Source organism: Oryzias latipes, chromosome 12, assembly GCF_053564925.1.
Source record: "Oryzias latipes strain Hd-rR chromosome 12, Olatipes_Hd-rR_3.1".
Classification (NCBI taxonomy): Eukaryota; Metazoa; Chordata; class Actinopteri; order Beloniformes; family Adrianichthyidae; genus Oryzias; species Oryzias latipes.
The window spans coordinates 21,863,821-21,883,843 of NC_136248.1; the positions used below are offsets into that span (position 1 = coordinate 21,863,821).

The window sequence follows — 20,023 nt, forward strand, 5'->3', positions numbered from 1 at the left end:
GTTAAAAACAAATACTTAACATAAAAAGGCTGTCGCAGCTAAGATTATCTTCAAAGTCTAACATGCTTGGATAGTTTTGCAGAATGTAAATCAAAGTGCAATGTTTGAGCTAAGGGTGTGCAATCCTGATCTTTGACCCCCTTTGGCTTTTTTGCTGCTAATTCATTCTGGTGTTTCAAGTTGGTTGATGAAAAAATGAGCAAACAAAAACAGGTAAAACATTATCCCTTTAACAAAGGATTGGACCAATGTTGCACAGAGATCTAAATGGTAACAGTATCTGCTCAACAACCACACCACGTCTCCAAACATAGGGGTTAGGTGACAAAGTAGCGTCACAGGTTGCAGGACAGCGCCTGAACATGAGCCTAAATTGTTTGTCGTTTCTCTTTTCTCCCAGTCCAGTAAAAGTTTATAGTTTTGTGGGGCACAAATCATTCACATTTCACGTTGTGTTTAATTCCAAGGGTGCACACTTGGTTTTAAACAGAATCTCACTCACCATCAAAGTTTTCCTCCACCAACAGCAAAACCAGAGCAATGGACACATCAGCATTTATATCCACAGGAAACAGGAAGTGACGTCACATGTCAGAATTATTTTTTTTTTTTTTATTTGTTCCCCTTTCTGTCTAATTGATTTTGTTTCAAACCTATTTCTGTATTTCAATTGTTACTGTTTTTTTTTTTCTGTTAATTATTTGTATTTTTGAGTTATGCTAATAATTCTTCTTGTTTCAAACCTATTTCTGTATTTCAATTGTTACTGGTTTTTTTTCTGTTAATTATTTGTATTTTTGAGTTATGCTAATAATTCTTCCAGTAATTTGTTTTAAGGAATTTTTCGGTTAATTGGCCTGTGGGATGGGCTAAGCCTTTATAATGGGTGAACTTTTCCCAGTTGAGAGAGTGCAGTCTTGGTTGCAGTGGTGGCAACAGGTTCTCCCGAAATCAGCTGAATTTATTAAATGATTTTTTTTTTTTTTGGGATAAATAAAATCCCATTTTGAAATTTGGAGTCTGCTGGCTTGGTCATCTTATTTCAGAGTGATTTATTTATTTTCTGCTGAGAAGAAGAGAAGAACCCTGTCACAGGTTTATATACAGCACAGGATGTTCCCTGGTCACCCAACACGTGCTCTTGCAACTGGTCACACAACTACCTTCCCAGTCCCCAGCTCAGCTACAGATTACCCAAAGTTGTTGTGTGGTCATGCTTATAGCTTAACCTGCCTGACTGGTCAACAGGAAGGAGGGAAACGACCAAAGTTGGGCAGCCATGGTCTGGCCCTCTGGCAAAAAGGCAGTTCAACAGCTGGAAAAAATTCATCTGCGTCCACTCACATGCTGACTTAATGAGTCTGTCTGTCACCCAGTAAATATGCTTTAGATATCATTGTGCATAAATGTTTTTAGAAATAAACTTCACTAAGAGCATTGTTACCGACTCTTATTTGTGACAGGAAAATATTAGCAATTATGGAAATGCACAGTTGACATCATACAAGCACCTTGTGTGAATGCTTACTTGATAAGCCCAAAACAGCAATATCAACTTGTTGAGAGTGTAATGGAAGATTGAACCATTTGCCACAGTGTAATTTACTGTAATATAAAGGTTAGACAACCCATGGAATGACATACCTAAAGAAATGCTTGTAATGATGAAGGTTTAAGGAAGCCATTCCTAATAGAGGAAAGTGAAATGCCACAAAATTCTACAAGCAGGTACGTTCATACAGTTTAATAACAAAGAACTTAATTCAATTTAGTGCCATTTATGTAGCCCAATAATACAACAATAGTTGTCTCAACGTGCTTCATACTGGTAATTGTATAATAAACATAAAATAATGAAGAACATGAAGTCATTGAATTAAATAGGTAATGGCTAAACTAAACTGACAAGGCTAAACTTGGCATCACTGCTCTTAGACCATCCTTCTCGTTAACGAAAACCAGATGGAGTTGGGGGACGGCTGGGGTCGCGAGACAAGCAAGAGGCAGGGTCCACGGCCAAGTGTAGGAGCAGCAGCAGAGACGAGTCAGAGACAAAGTTGACAACAAGTATAGGAGCAGGAGCACAGATGACCCAGAGGCGAGGTCCATGGCCAAGTACAGGAGCACGGACGAGCTAACTGGAATCTTAAATAACTCCCGCTCCCCCGGAGGGGAATTGGAAATAGGGACAATACATGAATCGCACTGCACCAAACAGAGGCATGGAAAACTAAGTGATAAATACATTATCAAGAAGAGAAGTAGATGAGAACAGAGGACAGAACCCCGGTGTACCCCAGGTTCTAACTTCTAGCAGCCTACTAACAACTAGTTGTAATTATTAAATTTCATTCAAACATGTTAATAGTAAGTTAAATATTCTCTGAACTAGCTAGCCTGGCAATAAGTCTGTCCAAAGAGAAATGTGTAGGCCTAATTCTAAATGTAGAAACTGTGTTGGTCTCTCTTACATGAGCTGTAAACTTATTCCATAATCAATCAAGAATGATTCCAAATTTTCTCCTACAGATTGTTCTTTCAGGGAAGTATTTTAAAGAATCGGCTTTTAGAAAGTTAAAGAGGGACGAAGTAGGCAGGTATATTAATACTTGATTTCAGTGGTGGTGGTGGGGGGGTTAACATATTTTTCTCACTTGTTCGTTTTTCAGATGAATCTTTGGAGAAGAATGGCCATGCTGCAGGGAGATATTGATGGAAGCAGTAGTCCTTCAGGTAAAGGAGTAGAGAATTTATTTTACTCATAATAAAGTGGCTGCTTACAATAGACTCTGCCTCCTTTTTTCATTTTTTTTTTTATTTTCTCAACACACTTGACTCACAAAATCCTGAATAACAAAGAATGAGGTCACACTGGAAACGCTTCCAACACACCAAGATACTGTAATCCAAAGACAATCCAAAAATCAGAAACACTTAAAGAGAAAAAGAGAAAAAATACTTTTCAGTGGAAAAAAATAGAACAGAAACATACTGGATCAAAACCAAAGACTAAATAATCGGTCTCTAAGTCGACTTTGAGATGAAGAACATTGTGACTTGCAGAGGTGAAAACAATGAACTTGATTGCAGTGAAACTGACAGACAATGGGAACTGCAGGAAGTGTATGACCAACTAGAGGCTGTTAACTACAGCTGACAGACTTGACATTTACTGTAGCCGCCTTGTTACCACAGCCATGAGGCCAAAGTTCAAGTTTGGGCTTTTACTTTCTGTTTTATATTTTCATGTTCACAATATGTGAAGAAGTTAAGTCTAATATAATGTTTCTTAAGTTAGTAGATAAATTGTCTTTAACTTTTCAACACAGAAGATGTTGCCAGCAAAACCTAAATAACACTAGCTCTTTGAACGACCACAACTCTTCAACTGTTTACACCATTAATGTAGTTGCAGCAGTTTCTGATGTGGAAAAAAATACCTTTGCACCTTTACTTAATAAAGAGTTGCATACAAAGCTGCTTTTTCTCTGAGACAGTATCTGCTGATTTACTTTAATTGCATAAAGTGTAATGCTACGTGCACACCGGACATTGGACACGCATTCAAGAATGGACTAAATGGGCCTTTTTGAATGTCATTTTAGCATACGGTGTTCACACTGCACTGTCACTATGCGATACTTGTGCACGTACTCACAGTTGGAGTTAGTGTGAAAGGTCGAAGCGGTGCAAATCTGACAAATCTTGCGACAGACTTGTTTTTCAGGGCTCTACTCTGATATATGAAAGACTTGGTGTCATATAATGCCAGCCAGTCACAAACTGCAATTATTAATTTCTCCTTATCTATCAATTTTCAAACTATTGGTACTATGTTTTTAACCCTTGTTCTATCTTAGATGACCCCATCCTTACATTGACCTGTTATCCCTACCATGACAAAGGTGGATAAAGGTGGAAAGATTTCATGTAATCCATGGACACCAGTGAAGATCACAAACCATTAAGGAAAAAAGTTCAGAGGATTGTCTAGTGGGTCTAGATGACCCAATTCCCAACGTTAAAGTGCCTAGGATAGCATAAGGGTTACAAGGACGCTACACATATGTCACTTACAAATCCAAGTTTTTGGTAAATTCAACTGGTTGAACTTTTATTATACCGTGGTCCGGGTGAATTCTCGATTCTGATTGGCTGCTGGGTGTGTATTAAAAAGTGATAACGCACAGTGATAACCGCATGCCTGAAAAAGAAGTTCCTGTCACATAGCGTAAATATTCTACATCAGCGGTCCTCAACCCTTGGTCCGCACAAAATTAATAAGGTTGGGGACATCTGTTCTACATCACTGAGCTGGGTTCTGTAAAACTACCTTTTACTTCATCATCTGGACAGCAACAAGCGGTAAGAGGTGAACTTCTTTTCTGATCTGATGCTTTATCTAACCTATCGTGACGTTCAGCATATCGCTTTCCTTGCCACTCCACTCAAGGTCCGCGCCGGCTGAGCCGACACCGTGACAACGCGCCACACCATGTAGCAAAATAGTCTGCTTTTTGTGAAAAAAAAAACAAAAAACAATCTAATCCAAAAAAATAACAAGAATATAGGACTAAAAACTAACTGAATGTTTTTTTTCTTTTGTAAGTAACCATGGTATAAGCGGGTTAATGGTCTTCGAAGCATGTATTATTATCATTAACACACTTCGCGAAAGCAACCGTCGGATGCTAAGTGGAGGATGGTTCAGGCTTCCATGTCGTGCATTAATTTCTGGTAATGCATACTTCGTCGGCCATTAACCCTTACATGTGCGTTGATTGGTTGTGCGTTTTGTACATAGAGCCAAAAGCACGTTCAAAAACTAGTGTAGCGACCCATGAATGCAAGACTTTTGAACGTGGATGCTTAAAACGTGCACATAAGTGTATTTACATAGACTTAAGATCTGGTGTTAAAGGATTAAGAGTGATTGTTTTTTGTCATTGTCTTTATAGATTTGCCACAGTTTTAGTGCATAATGACAGTAGCCCAATAACAGCAGGGTTTGGTTGGCATAGACACCTATTACCCTGAATTGAAAGAAGAGAATATTAGACTATTAGAAGATTAGTAGTTACACTACTACCTTATTTTCCGGACTATATGTCGCCCTTTTTTTCATAGTTTGGCAAGGGGTGCAACTTATACTCCGCAGTGACTTATAAATTGAAATAAATACATTGTTAACCCTCCTGTTATGTTCATTTGTGAGGAACAGAGATGATTTTCCTGGCTAAATTTGATGTATGAGGTATGTTAAGTGTTAAGAGTATGTTAAGTAACTCAGAGAATCAGCAAACTTTTTTTACAGTAAGATCTCGAAGGTTAACAACATAATATTCTATTTTCCAATGATTTCTTAGATTCAGAAATGCAATAAAAATGACAACTGTTTCTACAAATACAGGATATTAGTTGGCCAATGATGCTTCAAGAAAGGAATAAATAAGTATGAGAAAGAATTACTGTGAAATTATGAAATAAACAGTCTGCTATGATTGTGTCATATGAGGTTGTGCAAGTTATTAGTTCTTGGTCTCAGATTTTGTCAATTCAATTTCCCGTCAAAATGCGACTTATAGTCCAGTGCAACTCATCTGTGTTTTTTCTACTTTATAATGGATTTTTGGGCTGGTGCGACTTATACTCCGGAGCGACTTATAGTCCGTAAAACACGGTATACTAACAGCAAAAAAATTACAATGATTTGTCTTCAAATAGTGTTGTGTTATGGCACACTAATATGAATTAAGATTTGGCAAAGTTATATTAGAAAAAAAAGTTTCTGAGTTTGCACAGTACTTGAGAAACTAGGAGTAGTTGTTCTGATGAAATGGCATAGACACCATTCCTGAGGGGATTTCGCTGACTGCGTGAGCATTTCTTATCAACAATGACATATTCAGGTATTCCAACATGTCATTGCTCATTTCATTTTGAACCTTTTAAATGCATTATAGCATGCTTTTTTTAACCATGTGATGTTCAACTCTAAAAAATATGCTTCTGTCATGTAAAGCTCCAAGGTGAGCTGGCGGGGGGAAATAAGGAGTGGTTACGCCTGTGTTTAAGCAGATTAAGGGATGCTGTGTACTCAACTCAGCAGATATGGAGTATTTGCTTTAAAACATGCTTCACAGAAAAAAGAAAAGTTCTAACATAAAAAGTTTGGGGACTGGAAGGAAACAATACCTGCTGACAAACACTTTAACTTTCCAGAATATTTGCAGTATAATTTACTCTAAGTTTCTGAGGCCATAATGTTGGATGAAATTGACTGTTTTTGAATAGCTCTTATCACAATTCATATTTTTATATTTCATATGCCCTCAGTGTTTTTCCTTGTAGCATCCTGCACTCCTCTTACACATTTTTGTTTCCCTATATTTTTTATATTTGAATGTTTACAAGATTCCTTTAAGTTAATGATTTCTAATCAGAATTCCTAATGATTTCATATAAAGTTTCAAAGAAATTTTACATAAACAAAAACAGCTGGAGCACACGTTAAGTACACATTTTTCAAACAACTGAAAACCAATCTCTGGTCATTCAATTTTAAAATCAAAGGTTTTATTTAATTAAAGTACTGAACTAAGACTTAAAATAGATTACTTAAATAGCAAATGTTTTTTTGTTGTTCGGTATATGGGTAGATCAATCCATGTAAAGCTTATCCTCATTTTCCCCCATTTAGTTGTGTTAATTAGTACTTTAGTTATAAGTCTTTGACTTCAAAGACAGTAAAGTATGAAAAAGGCAAAGCATTGAGCTGCATGAAAACAGAAGCAAAATAATTTATGGCTAATTTGTATATTAAAATATCCCATCATGAATTGCTAATGCGTTTAAAGAAACAATTGGATCTTTTGTGAGGACACAAACAAGATGATTTAGTGAAATCTTTGAGTCATTTTTTAGTCACTTGTGAAATTACTCATTACAGGTCAGGCACAAAATGATAAACGGCTTTGAGACAGGAGTGTTTGAAAGAAAGTCTGAGCTCTTCGTGTTCAACCTCTGCTCTAAGATAAAGCTGGAAAATGTCACTGATGGATTATTGTGAAGAAACTGGATTTTCTAGAAAGGACTGTATTAAATTTTAGTTCGTAACCCCGTCAGTTTCTTACACACAGAAATAATGAATAACGACTCAGAGACAGTTACTTATCTTTTGTGGAGGTTTTACTTCGCACAAACACGAAGGGGACAGACATGAACATGGTACATTCAAAGTCCGAACCAAATAGTTCAGGGATGGGCATTGGTATAAAAACCCTGCATTTGCATATTCAGAAGATCGTCCAATGGACCTCGTGTGAAAATCACGCCCACAGGTTACTGGTGGAGAGAAGCTCCAAGGCTAAAGTGAAGATAAGTCTGAGGCCTGCTCAGCAGAAAACATGAACAGAAAAGAGGGAGTATGGGAAGAAACTGTTAGAACAATAGTTTGGCTGTGCTTTCTTCAAATGTAATATAATTTTGAGATGACAATACATGCTCAGTGAATTAAGTTTAAACCATTAGTGTAATAAAAGTTAAAGGCAGTTTCTAACTATTCTTCACATACCCCCCTGTTTGTCATATCAAAATTATATATGGAAAGTCAGCAGAACTCCTGTCATCATCAACCAAATACCATTTCACGAAGACTTTCAGTATAGGCAGCATATCGGCTCTGCATCGAAAACAAAAGTGTAGAGATATAGGTAAACACACAAGAACATTAAAATCAACGTGAATAACTGAATAAAACAGAGGCGGTAGGTGATACATGAGTGTTGATGCGAAAACCTCCAGGGCTAAACTTATACCATCTGTGTGAAACATTCATTGAGCGATCAGGGAGGGCAAAACTCATCAACGGCTCCGTGCCCCTCGACAGCCATCACTAAGGATACGCATGCATCACCAGTCCAGACCTCGGCACAATTTCATTAATTAAAGTTACATAGAACAAGAAACAAATTAAGAAATAAAGAAAATAAACAAATTGAAATCGAACAAAAGAAAAACAATAAAATAAATCTGTAAAGACCAGTTTCAACCACGAGCGGCTGCGAACCAGGTTAAGTGTTGGCATAATGCTGATAGAGTCGATAGAGGCCTGTCAGCGATCATTCATTTGACACATGGAATCAAACAGGTGACGATAAAAAAAAAGAAAAACAACACACAGAGGACCGGAGTGACTAGTTTTATCAGTACACTCCACCAGAAGTAAACCAATAAAGATGGGACCCAGACCTGTAGGCGTCAGTCATCTGAGAAGAACTTTGTGATTTAAGGGACTTGACCTCACTGATGGTGTGAGTGAGATCTCCAGAGGAAGAGGGAATAAAAGTACAAGATGAAACCACGAGGAACAGCTGGACCCATGTTAGCTGGTTCGAAGCTCACTGTAGCTGGAAGAGAGCAGCGCTAGAGGAAACACACCAGGGAACGCCCCTCGCCAGGAGTGGTGTCACACTGCGGCGGCTTCGTAGTTGGACTTCAACCAGGGATGCGTCTCAAAATGTCAGTCTCATAGGCTCTCAGCAATTTACAGTGGCTTACGTGAATCCAGGAGGGTCGTTCAGCAATTCGTACTGCGGTTGGCATAGCGAGGAGAACCTTGAAGGGTCCTGTCCACCTGGGTGTGACCAATCAGTCCGTTAAATGGTCTTCAGGGTAAAGCAGGTCACCGACAGAGGCCTTCTGGTCAGGATGCAGAGTCTGTGGGGAGGAGAGAGCTGGAGGCAGACTCAATGCGTTCCTTTGTTCTCACAGCTTTCTTCAAACAATCATGTAAATCATCAATGGTTTCAGTAGAGCCAGGCATGAGAGTAGAAAAAAAAAAAAAATCAGGAAAAAAATAAAATAAATAAAAATTAAAAAATAAAAATTGTGAAAAAACACATTGAAAGTGAAACAGACAAGAACTGCGTCTCATTTTAACAGCAGCATGAATAGGCTGATAACAGTTTGACTAATGGTAATGCTTGGACGGAAGGGAGTAGAGCACACTGCATGTGATTCTGGAGAATTCGCACAAGAGAATCACAGGTGACATTGTTTCAACTATCAGCCGCGCAAACAGCTGCAGCTTACAGCGAGTGAGTAAAGGTGGGGGCTGATCAGATAAGGTGGTGAGGTCCAGGGAGAGAAATAATTTTGCTAGAAACAGAAACTAAATGTCCCAAAAATTTAACCTGTGCTTGGGCCAGCTGGAGTTTAGTTTTACCACACTTATTGCCCTGAGAGTTGAAACTTAGAAAGATTAGCAGACATGTCCATTAAAAATAATGTAAGGCGAGTTAGTGAACCAGAGACCCTCAGGAATGCTTTTAAGGGGTCAATCCTGATTTACAAGCAGAAATGCAGGGACCTGATTAGTGGGGTCAGAAGGCTGCAATCAAACTTTTTATGAGCAGGGAAGAGTGAACTAAAAAAAAGGGAAGGCTGCACCAGCCATCCGAGTCTGATCATGTTTATACAAGAGGGAGGTCTGTCCTGCACAAACTGATCCACATCTGCTTTGTAAGAAATGATACTTTCTATTGCTTTTTCTGAACATCTACCCTAGTCCATGTCCTAAACACCAAAATACACAGTAAAACACGTCCTATCATTATTCGGAGAGCAGAGAAAGCTGTTACACCTGCTTACAACGGAGAAATCACCCCTCCTTTCTGCGAGTTCTCATCAGCCTGTCTGCAGGCTCGGGCACGCGCACTCTGATCTGAGAAGCTGCTCCCCCTCCTTCTACTCTGTCCTGCACTCTGAGGCTGCTTAACTTTCTATGAAATCCATAATCTTTAACCCATTTATCCAAATACTTGATTAATGTCTGATCCTGACTTTCCACATACTTCCAAACTTTATGAAAAGCTTTCTGGACCTGATCAATGTGCCGTTTTTCTTTTAGTGAGGTTTTGTGAATGAGTCCCACCCATCTTTTTGAGGTTTTTGATCGACGATCAGCTACAACGTTCTCAATTTCAATCACAAACCAGAGTTCCCACCCAAGTAACCCGTTTTATGGATTCTCCAGCACTGAATCTAATCAGCAGAAAAAGCTTGGAGAATCAGAAAAGAAACCTAATTATTTGTCAACTGAGTCACTATTTTGTTTTAGAACGAGGCATTAATCAAAGTGAGCACACACCACAGGAGCTGTCGAAGAGAGCACACTCAGACACAGAGGCATGAGAAGCATCACACACACATAGTTTCCCCGGAGCTCCGTTTATTCCCTGTGCGGCCCACACAGGACCTTCAGCACAAAATTTTGGACACACAGTCCTTTCGTTGGACACACAGTCCTTTAGTTGGACACACAGTCCTTCCTTCGTCTACACAAGACGTTTAGCGCAAAATTTGTGGACACACAGTCCCTTCGTTGGACACACAGTCCTTCCTTCGTCTACACAAGACGTTTAGGGCAAAATTTGTGGACACACAGTCCCTTCGTTGGACACACAGTCCTTCATTCGTCTACACAAGACGTTTAGCGCAAAATTTTTTGGACACACAGTCCTTCCGTTGGACACACAGTCCTTCATTCGTCTACACAAGACGTTTAGCGCAAAATTTTTGGACACACAGTCCTTCTGTTGGACACACAGTCCTTCATTCGTCTACACAAGACGTTTAGCCTACAAAAGGCTCTATTAGTCGGTACACGCGGCGGTACCTACACTTCAGACTCAGGCACGCGCAGCACCCTGACTGCAAGCGCCGCTCTGTTCAGCGTGCCCGCGCAGCAGTCAGGCTGCAGCCGTGTCTCTATTCTTCCCCCCAAAGTTGATGCACGCACACACAAAGACACAGACACATTCAAAGTAAGTCCCTAAAAGGTAAAGAGAGGACAGACTTTCTGTGTGGCATACTCACTTCAAGCAATGAACCTCGCTATACGATGAGGGTCCGACGTGGCCGAGGGCAAAACTGGATCCGGGGCGAGGGCCGCTGATCCTGAAGGCGGATGTGTCAATGCTGAGGCTGTGATCTCAGACCGCATGCGGTTTTCAGGCAACCCCCCCCAGGGGTTCCAGCGATGTCCAGGGCGTCAGTCGGCCGGCTCAGAAGGACCAAATGTGAAGAAACTGGATTTTCTAGAAAGGACTGTATTAAATTTTAGTTCGTAACCCCGTCAGTTTCTTACACACAGAAATAATGAATAACGACTCAGAGACAGTTACTTATCTTTTGTGGAGGTTTTACTTCGCACAAACACGAAGGGGACAGACATGAACATGGTACATTCAAAGTCCGAACCAAATAGTTCAGGGATGGGCATTGGTATAAAAACCCTGCATTTGCATATTCAGAAGATCGTCCAATGGACCTCGTGTGAAAATCACGCCCACAGGTTACTGGTGGAGAGAAGCTCCAAGGCTAAAGTGAAGATAAGTCTGAGGCCTGCTCAGCAGAAAACATGAACAGAAAAGAGGGAGTATGGGAAGAAACTGTTAGAACAATAGTTTGGCTGTGCTTTCTTCAAATGTAATATAATTTTGAGATGACAATACATGCTCAGTGAATTAAGTTTAAACCATTAGTGTAATAAAAGTTAAAGGCAGTTTCTAACTATTCTTCACAATTATGTAAGATAGATTCAACTTTTTTGAAACTATCTGCTGCTCTGGAGATGATGCTGGAGATAAGATGTCACAATTTTGGCATTTTATGTTAACAGCCTATAATTAAACATGGTCTGAAGGTTAAAATCTCTGTCTGGTTTGAGTGTAATGTTGCAGCAGTTATTCTCTCTAAAAACATCTAATTATTAATTCTGCACTTTTGTAAGATTGACATGGCTTTGTGGACAATGATGGATCAAGCAGGGCACAAGGAGGTAAATATGGACTGTATTATTCATCTGAATGTGGGAAAATTTAAGAAAGTCTCTGGTCTGGAATAAATAGACTCTGACGAAAAGAAACTTGGTCAAGGGTTTTTGGGACAAGTTGTGCTTGTTTTTTAGTCAACTTCTGCATTGGATCATTGGGTTTTTCTATTTCAAGCAACTTCCATGTTTAAACTGTTAATTTATCTAAATTACTGCAGTACCCTTTAGGCCCATTTTACTTTACACTGCATGTTTTGTTACTTTTGAGACAATATAATGGTTTTGTTATTGTGTGGTTACTTTCTGTTACTCTCTTGATGTTTTGTTGGCATTTTCCTGAGTGTGGGTCTGTTTTTTTTCTGGGTCCTCCTTTTTTGTGTTATGCCACTGAACTAGCCTACTAACCAATTAACTGTTTAAGCTAGTTAAGTATTAAGGTTGAGATATCTTAGAGATTTTAGTTTTAACCAAAATAGTTAAAAAATATAAATTTCTGTCATTTGAAGTTTTGATGAGACATTTGTAGCGTTTGTTTGGCAAATGATTAATAATCTTAGATTAAAATGTTTTAGAAAATGGTCGTTTATTTGGGTTTTTGCAAATTAAAACTAAACATCGAATTTTTTTGAAATGTTTAATCTATCTAGAAAAATGTATAACCAGATATTGGAAAATAAACAAGGAGAATGCAATGTTGAAATGAAGAAAAACTAATTACCATGAACTAAGCTAAAGTAACTACTGAGTTTAAACCTTCTTTTGTATTCACCTTTAAAGCACTTTAGTTAAACATAAAGAAAGGCTTTGTTTTAAAAAAACGTTTTCCATCCATTTTCATCATGTTACCATTTCAGCTAAGCTACAGTCTGAAATACTTTAACAAAATGTAAGGTGACATGACATATCTCAAACTATTGAGACATGACATATCTGAGAGTTTTACAGTTTGAGCACACCTGTACAATCTATGGCTATAAATCACATGACTGTCTATCATCTTGGATAGACTGTGTGCTGTCCTTTTCTTTCTTACACTGTTTTATACACCATCAAAGTTGCATCTCGCATCTCTAAAAATCCCGATCATTAAATATGAATGAATAATTTTCTGGCCCCAAGGTTACAGAGATTACTGGCAAATGTACAACTATGGTTATAATAATTTAATCTTTTTTTTTTGTATTATTAAAAAAAATAGAATTCCACCAAAAAAGGCTTGCTTGCTATAATTTTAAAGCACAATTTATGTTTTAATGTATCAGGTTCAGACATTTTGAGGACCTATCAAACTAACAAGTTAAAAGAGCTCTGCATCATACAATTGTGTCCAATCAAATTCAATGCAGTCACTCAAAATTCTAAATCAGAACTGATTTATTGATATATTTGAACTTGTGCTTTAAAATACATTATTTGTGCTCTTTTATGGCTTTAATTAGATCTCTATCAACAAAAGAACTCAAAATTATCACATATATGTGTAGTTAAATAGATAAAATTTCAGCACAAATGACAAGGTAATAAGTCTTTTACTGATGGATGGTTGTACGTGTGCTTTGAAAAACAAATGCTACATTTGTTGGATTCAGGGAAAAACAAAAATGCAAAGTCTTAGAAATAGGCACTATGCTCTAAAGAAACCCACATCAGCTAACCACAATGCCCACGGCCAGAGTGGGAGTCCTCGAAACCAAAGGGGGGAGCTGTTGAGAGATAGTGTGCTGGGGGCTGGTATGATACCATACAAAAATGCTTAATTTATTGGGATGAACAAGGAAATGGCTCCTATTAATGCAAATTGTACAGACACGCCTTGCTCTTCTTATTAAATATAGTATTTTAATGAGAAATAGATTATTATATGAAACATTCATTTAAAATAAGATGATATAATGATCCCAACAGGAAAGCAGAAAAAAGTACATAGGCAAAATATTAGGTGTAAAAACTTTCAGACAAGCTCATGGATACATGTACAGGAAGCAACACTGTGGTAGCAGAATGTCATACAAGAAGATGTGCTTGTTTTATGGACCTTGAACATGGCTGAAAATAAAATGTATTTTACAGTATGTTTTTTTTTTCAAAACACTCAAAATTGTCCATAAATCTAATCCGATGCTGGAGACGTGGGTGCCTTTTAAATTGTGCTAATGTACTTTGTGGGCTTCTCTGAAATAATCTTTGTATTCACTTTAATTAAATACTTTAATGATAGTGTCATTGTTGCAGAGCATCTCACCATAGTTCTATTTACAAGTATTTTGTACAACAAAGGGGCCAAAACTATCCTCTTATCCAGCTTCTCCACATGCAAGTGCCTCTATTAACGTCAGGTTTTCCGGAGGAGAAATGACACCGAGTGTGTTTTGGGTTAATGGCCTAAAATTGTGAACGTTTAGCATTATATCTAAGTTTTCTTTAGCTTTTATGTTAAAGGGATTGATAACAGGCACTTAATAATAAAGAAAAATATAAAAAATAAAACCAGTTGTGGGGATGGTCGAGGGAAAGCTAGAAAGGTAACACAATTCAAATGTCTCTCATTTACTACCTTTCAAGACCACAGCAATTTTGTGACCATTTAGAGAGATTTAAAGCCACTACATGAAAGTTATTGTCTTGATTTTTGATGCTTTTGTACAAAATTTTTATGTGCACTCCTAATTTAAAGATTGGGCCAATCTAATAGAGGCAATAAAAAAAAAAAAGAAGGTAAATGTAGATGGACCTTTAAAAGAAAATGATTTGAGTGTGATTGTCCTGCTAGCCACTGCATTTAGAGAGCATACTTTTTAACACATCTTTGCAATGGCAGGTATGGCAATTTACTTTGCATGATACCAAAAAGTGCAGCCCTGGCAAAAAAAAAAAAAAAAAAATGCTGCTGGTTGCTTACTTTTACGTGCAGGTGTTGCTAGTAGAGCCCCTGCCAAAAGGCTATGCAGCTAAAATATTTTTACAATTCCTTAATCATACTGTAAAAAAAAAAAAGTGCTGAAATGTAGCTTTATTGACAATAAGAAATACGACAGATTGCAGTTTATAGAAACTATTCATTAAAGAAATACCAGCATTTAGGGGGATGCCTTTTTTTTTCCAACCAAAACTCATGGATACCGAACAATGGCAGTTAGTGTCATTTATAAGTGTCATTATAAGTGTCATTTATTTATTCCTTGAGTGACTTTTTGTCAGTGATTTTTGCATGAAAGCATATCTAATTAAAATGACTTTAAAATAAGAATTTTAAAATATAATGGAATTTTGATACTGTTTTATCTCAAAGTAGAAATCCGTTCATTTCAAACAGTAGGATGCTAGTTAATAAGACATTTTATTGTTGATAAATTCTGGTATGAGCCATTACTAAGAGAACTCCTGCTGTGGGAGTTCTGATAGAAGCCTTTTAGTGAACAATTGTTGTATTGACATTATTAGCATGGCCATGAATACAGTTAAAGTTAGGTCCCTGTTAAAAAACAAAAACAAAAAAAGAACAAAAAAATTACCACACAAAATGCATCATTTTTGGTTTAAAGATTTCAAACAAAGCATATTTTAAAGCATTTTATATATTAAAGCAGCTAAACGACAAAAGAAAAAAATCTAAGATTTTCTTTTCAGATTAGACACAATAAACGTGGCCCTCAAAATTGTTGTTATTTCAAAGGGAAAAACTAATAATAATACAGGAGACATCTGACAAAATTTAAATTCTAAAACTGTAAATTATTATTAAATAGGTTGAATGCGGAGCACCAATGTGCCGAAAATTTATTTATTTATTTTTTTTGCTGCATGTTGTTATTGTCATTCTTGATGTAACCATAGACTTTACTACGGGACATCTTGAAAGTCCCATCACAGTGTAACAGCAAGAAAAAATAATAATGATAAAAATAAAAAACTCAGTCATGTAAAAAAAAACAACAAAATGAGTTTGACATATCAAAAGAGATTCAAAAAAAGAATAAAATGGAGCAAAACAGTGGAAGAAGCCTGAAGTAGAACATTTGCGGTTGGTCTCACATCAGAAGAAGATTAGGGGCTGCAGTAGATGAGACAGCAGGAAATTTGACATGTCTATTTATTTTGGGAATCCAAAACTGTCTGAGGCTGCTCAATGGGAGACATGAATAACTCCGTCTTTGGTGTTAACAGTCAGAACATGAGAGCTTCTATTAGTTGTACTTGAGAAGATTTTAGTAATGGTCTCACTAGAAAACAGAGTAGGTACATGACTAAAACACCATGTACAAATATAAAAATAATAATGTGGTGTTCAGGGGATGTTTTACCCATTTTGTATTTTTTCTCTGTTAAACCAGATAAACGTTTCACAGTGGGACTTCATAAGAAAAAAGGCAATGGAACTGATGTTTGTAATTGGAAGAGATCAACTGGCAGAGAACCTCTTTCATAATCAGAATACCATACTTAGTGATGTGATTGACCAGAAAAATACAAATTAGAGTATTGTGCATAAGACAGCCAATTCCAGTTAAGACCGACACTGTGGTAGTACTAAACAGGGAATTTATGTAATGATTGTGTGTTAGTTTTAAAACAGATCCTTTTTCTGTAAATTAATTTAAAAAAAAATTCAACAACGGTCTTCTGATACTTACCCTGGGTGCATAAACTGTGTTTACTTTTCAATAAAACAGCAAGCAGCCAAGACTATGCCCAAATAACAGTTGTGCCAAGGCCTTAAAGCAACATTTTCACTGCAAATTTTAAAGTAAAAGTCTTCATTTTTAGCTCGGGTTTCATTTTTTTTTCCTGCAAATATTCATAACTGGCTTGAGCACGTAAGTGACTTTTGCATAGATGAACAATAATGACACATATCAAAAGTAGAATAAAGCCCAGCTTTACACTCATGCAAATACACATAGCAGGTCTTCCAGCTTTGTTTGGATTAAGGCGTCTCCCCAAATGCTGCTTTTCCATTAAATTGCTCACATGCTGCCATCTGCAGTAAAAGTCATTTTGGATAAAGTTTCAAAATTCTGACCTTTATTTTGTATTTCATGTCAAATAGAATTAAAAATGTAGATCGAAATTACACCAAAATGTTAATTTGTGTGATTTTTTTTGGCTACAGTCCCTCAAAATGTATAAATTTACTTTAAGCGTACTTTCGAAATCTCAATGTGAAATATTTTGCATTGTGAACAAAACACACATTCTGTTGTGAGTTCGGGCTCTGAGTTACCCATAGCACGACCATTCATGAGCGTGACACTCGTTCCATAGGTAGTGTTTTATGTTTCAGTTTGACAGCTCAGAGTTCAAAAATAAAAATAGTTGTAGCTCTGTTTATGCTTCCAGCAACATGCAGGAAATTTCACCTTTTATATCAAAACAAAACAAAAACATTTTTACACATGGCTATAAAAAGCTTACAGTCTTTACACTGGCGGAAAAAAAAAACATATTTTACGCTTTAATATAGCATTTTTTCTTCTTCTTTTCCTGCAGCACAACATAGAAATTCAATGGCTTTACAGTACAATCTCACTCAACACATTTCTTGTTATCTTCCTCTTTGCTGTGCTCCTATATTAAATCATCTGAGAGAATAAAATGAAAAAACAAACAAATGGAACAAGCGAGGATGAGCTTTATGCTTTACTGTGTGTCTACCTCAGGGGAAGTGTATGGCTTTAAGTTGTCTTGCAAATGTGCCTGACTGATGGATTTTTTTTTTACATTTTGCTCTTGGTGCTGGAAAAGCTACACAAAACAGCAGTCCACAACATGTACAGTTTGCAAAGCTATACAAAATAGCATTGATTGTTAAATCTTCAGACCACAATATTGCACTCACGCACCAGGAGGTACAGCCTTGTGAAAAACACAGCTTGAAGTTCAAATGCAAGGCAGGGGGAGGAAAAAAAAGCGCTCCAAAATGCAAGATTTAGCAAAAAACCGAGCTCGATCTTGAGTGACACATTCAATTAACAAACAGCAATAAGCTCTGAGCAGCAGGAAGGACAAATCAAAAATGGAAACAATTGCGTTGACACTCGCACCCACACATACATTCACCCACATAGACATGTAAATATAAACAGCTGGCTTTTGTTATTTGACATGACTATCCTGTTGCTGCCCTGCTCCGTCACAATAAAGACAGAGATAACCCCCCCCAAATACTCATTGAAGATGAAGATTCACTGTAGGAGTCAGTGGAGTTTAGTAATATGCCGTCTACTAGTTTACTAGGGCTAGCAATGTGTACACAGTTCATCAAACTGCCTGTTATATCGGAAATATTCAGAAAATTTGAATTTAAAACAAAATCAGTTCTGTCCTTTGTGTTTTTCCATCATTATATCTTTAAAAATGTCACTTATTTATTTTTTCAATAAATAATGGCAGTTTCAGAAACAACCTTTGATCCCTCCGTTAAAAATGAAGGCCTCTTTTTCACATACATACTTTTAATGTTTTTTTTTTGTCAGTTTTTTGTTTGTTTGTTTTTTTCTCCTGTACTTTCTTTTTAAGTTCATTTAAGGAATTACAGACATGCTAGGACAAATATGATACAGTCCTTAATAGTGGTTCCATAAGTATTCTTCATCTGGCAGAAAAGACTGCTGCTCTTTCTGCTATTTTTTTTTAAGAATTATGCTTACAAAGTATTAATACATCAAAAGGCAAAAAAGGTCAAAAAATGAAAAAAAAGAAGGAAAAAAAAGAGTATCATTGTGTCATCATTTGTCTGTCAGGTGTTTAGTGTCTTTAAGTTATTGTTGGGTTTTAACAGAGTTTAGCAGTTAGATGATCCGATTGTTTTAGGATCTCTGTGCTGTACATGTCCAAGGCATGGTTCACCCGGATCATCTCGCTGTTGTTTAGCTTCAGCCTGTGTTTTAGCATACAAGAAAAGAGGTCCAGCTGGGGTTTTCCAGGTGCAGAAGGGGGCGCTAAACGGTTAATCCGATCCCTAATGTCCAGCAGCAGAAGCATAACAGAGGAGGACGAGTAGAACTGTGTTCCTTGTGTGTACGACTGGTTGACTTGCTGCACGGCACTACGAAGCAGGTCAGCGTTAAAGCGTAAGCTATAACCAAACACTTGGATATCAGAGATTTTAATGTAGATCTGGCGTTTGTTGGGGTCTGCAAGATCCACTGGGCCCTGTCCGGTATCATTGCGGAGGCCAGTTGGAATCTTAGCACGACTGCGTAGGTAAATATGTACCGTTTCAAAAAATGTCTTCCACCTGTTGCCAAGCAGAAGAGTCCAGTTGAAGCATTGTGAGTTCTGCAGTCGTACTTTTTCCCAGCGTGGGTAACCATGCTCGCCAAAAGGCATGCTCCAGCCTTCGGAGTGACTGCCACTAAACGGGTTGACATAAACAAAGAACATCGGATCGATGCTGCTGTTTCGCATTTGGCAAATCTTCATCGACAAACCAATAATCATGTGGAGGTAGTCCATCCGGTTCTTGTTACTCTTGAGGGTCAGCGACATGCGCTTGCGCCACCTCGGGTCAAAGAATGTCTCCAGTCGGATCTCATTGCTGATGAAAGTGGTGTGAATGTACAATCGCGAATCCATTTTCTGCAACAGGTACTTAAGCTCTAAGTCCTGAAAGTCCAGATCAGTTTCGAAACTGATGAACTGCTCACTACGTTCGGAGTCCACGTTCTGCGGTTCACAGCGGCCACGGTACAACTTGTAGCCCTTGTTGCAGGAACCGCATTGGGAGATGTTGGCCAGGCTGCACATGGCACAGCTGTTGTTGCCACCTATGACACATGGAATTGGCCGCTGGCACAGCGTGACACCAGTGTGACACACGCATGTTCTTTGACTCTCTAAGAAGGTCCCCCAAAACCCGTTTTCATTGCAGTAAAGGAAGGACTGAACTCTGTTTAGCCACTGCATCACAGATCTGTGGAGACAGGAAAAATACATTTTATTGCATTAAAGAGGGAAGTGAAAATGAAATTCTTTTCTTTCTTTTTTTAATATATTTCCACATTACATTTCTAATCAGGAACTGAAAGTACTGAGTCTTTCTGGGGAAAAGGACTTTAGCTATGCTGGAAAACATTACTTAGTATTCCTGTCTTGTCTTTGCTTTACCCCTGAGGCATCTCTCAATCTTGAAAGCAATGAAATGTCTTTTCTGACTAAAGGAGGTGAATTCTGATTCCTGATTTTTCA

The 20,023-nt window shown here is 37.7% G+C and overlaps 2 protein-coding genes across 2 annotated transcripts in view; both read right to left on the reverse strand.

The window, feature by feature from the left end:
* LOC101156903 (myosin light chain 3) overlaps positions 1–525 on the reverse strand; it is a 111,946-nt gene extending 111,421 nt beyond the window's left edge. The window contains exon 1 of the mRNA XM_004074745.5: positions 503–525. The gene's annotated coding sequence lies outside the window, so the exon portion shown is untranslated. The remainder of the gene's footprint in view (positions 1–502) is intronic.
* A 6,645-nt stretch (positions 526–7,170) lies between these two features.
* The window catches only part of brinp1 (bone morphogenetic protein/retinoic acid inducible neural-specific 1), a 143,014-nt gene continuing 130,161 nt past the window's right edge, over positions 7,171–20,023 (reverse strand). The window contains exon 8 of the mRNA XM_023960391.2: positions 7,171–19,748. Coding sequence (XP_023816159.1) covers positions 18,608–19,748 — 1,141 coding nt within the window. The 3' untranslated portion in view covers positions 7,171–18,607. The remainder of the gene's footprint in view (positions 19,749–20,023) is intronic.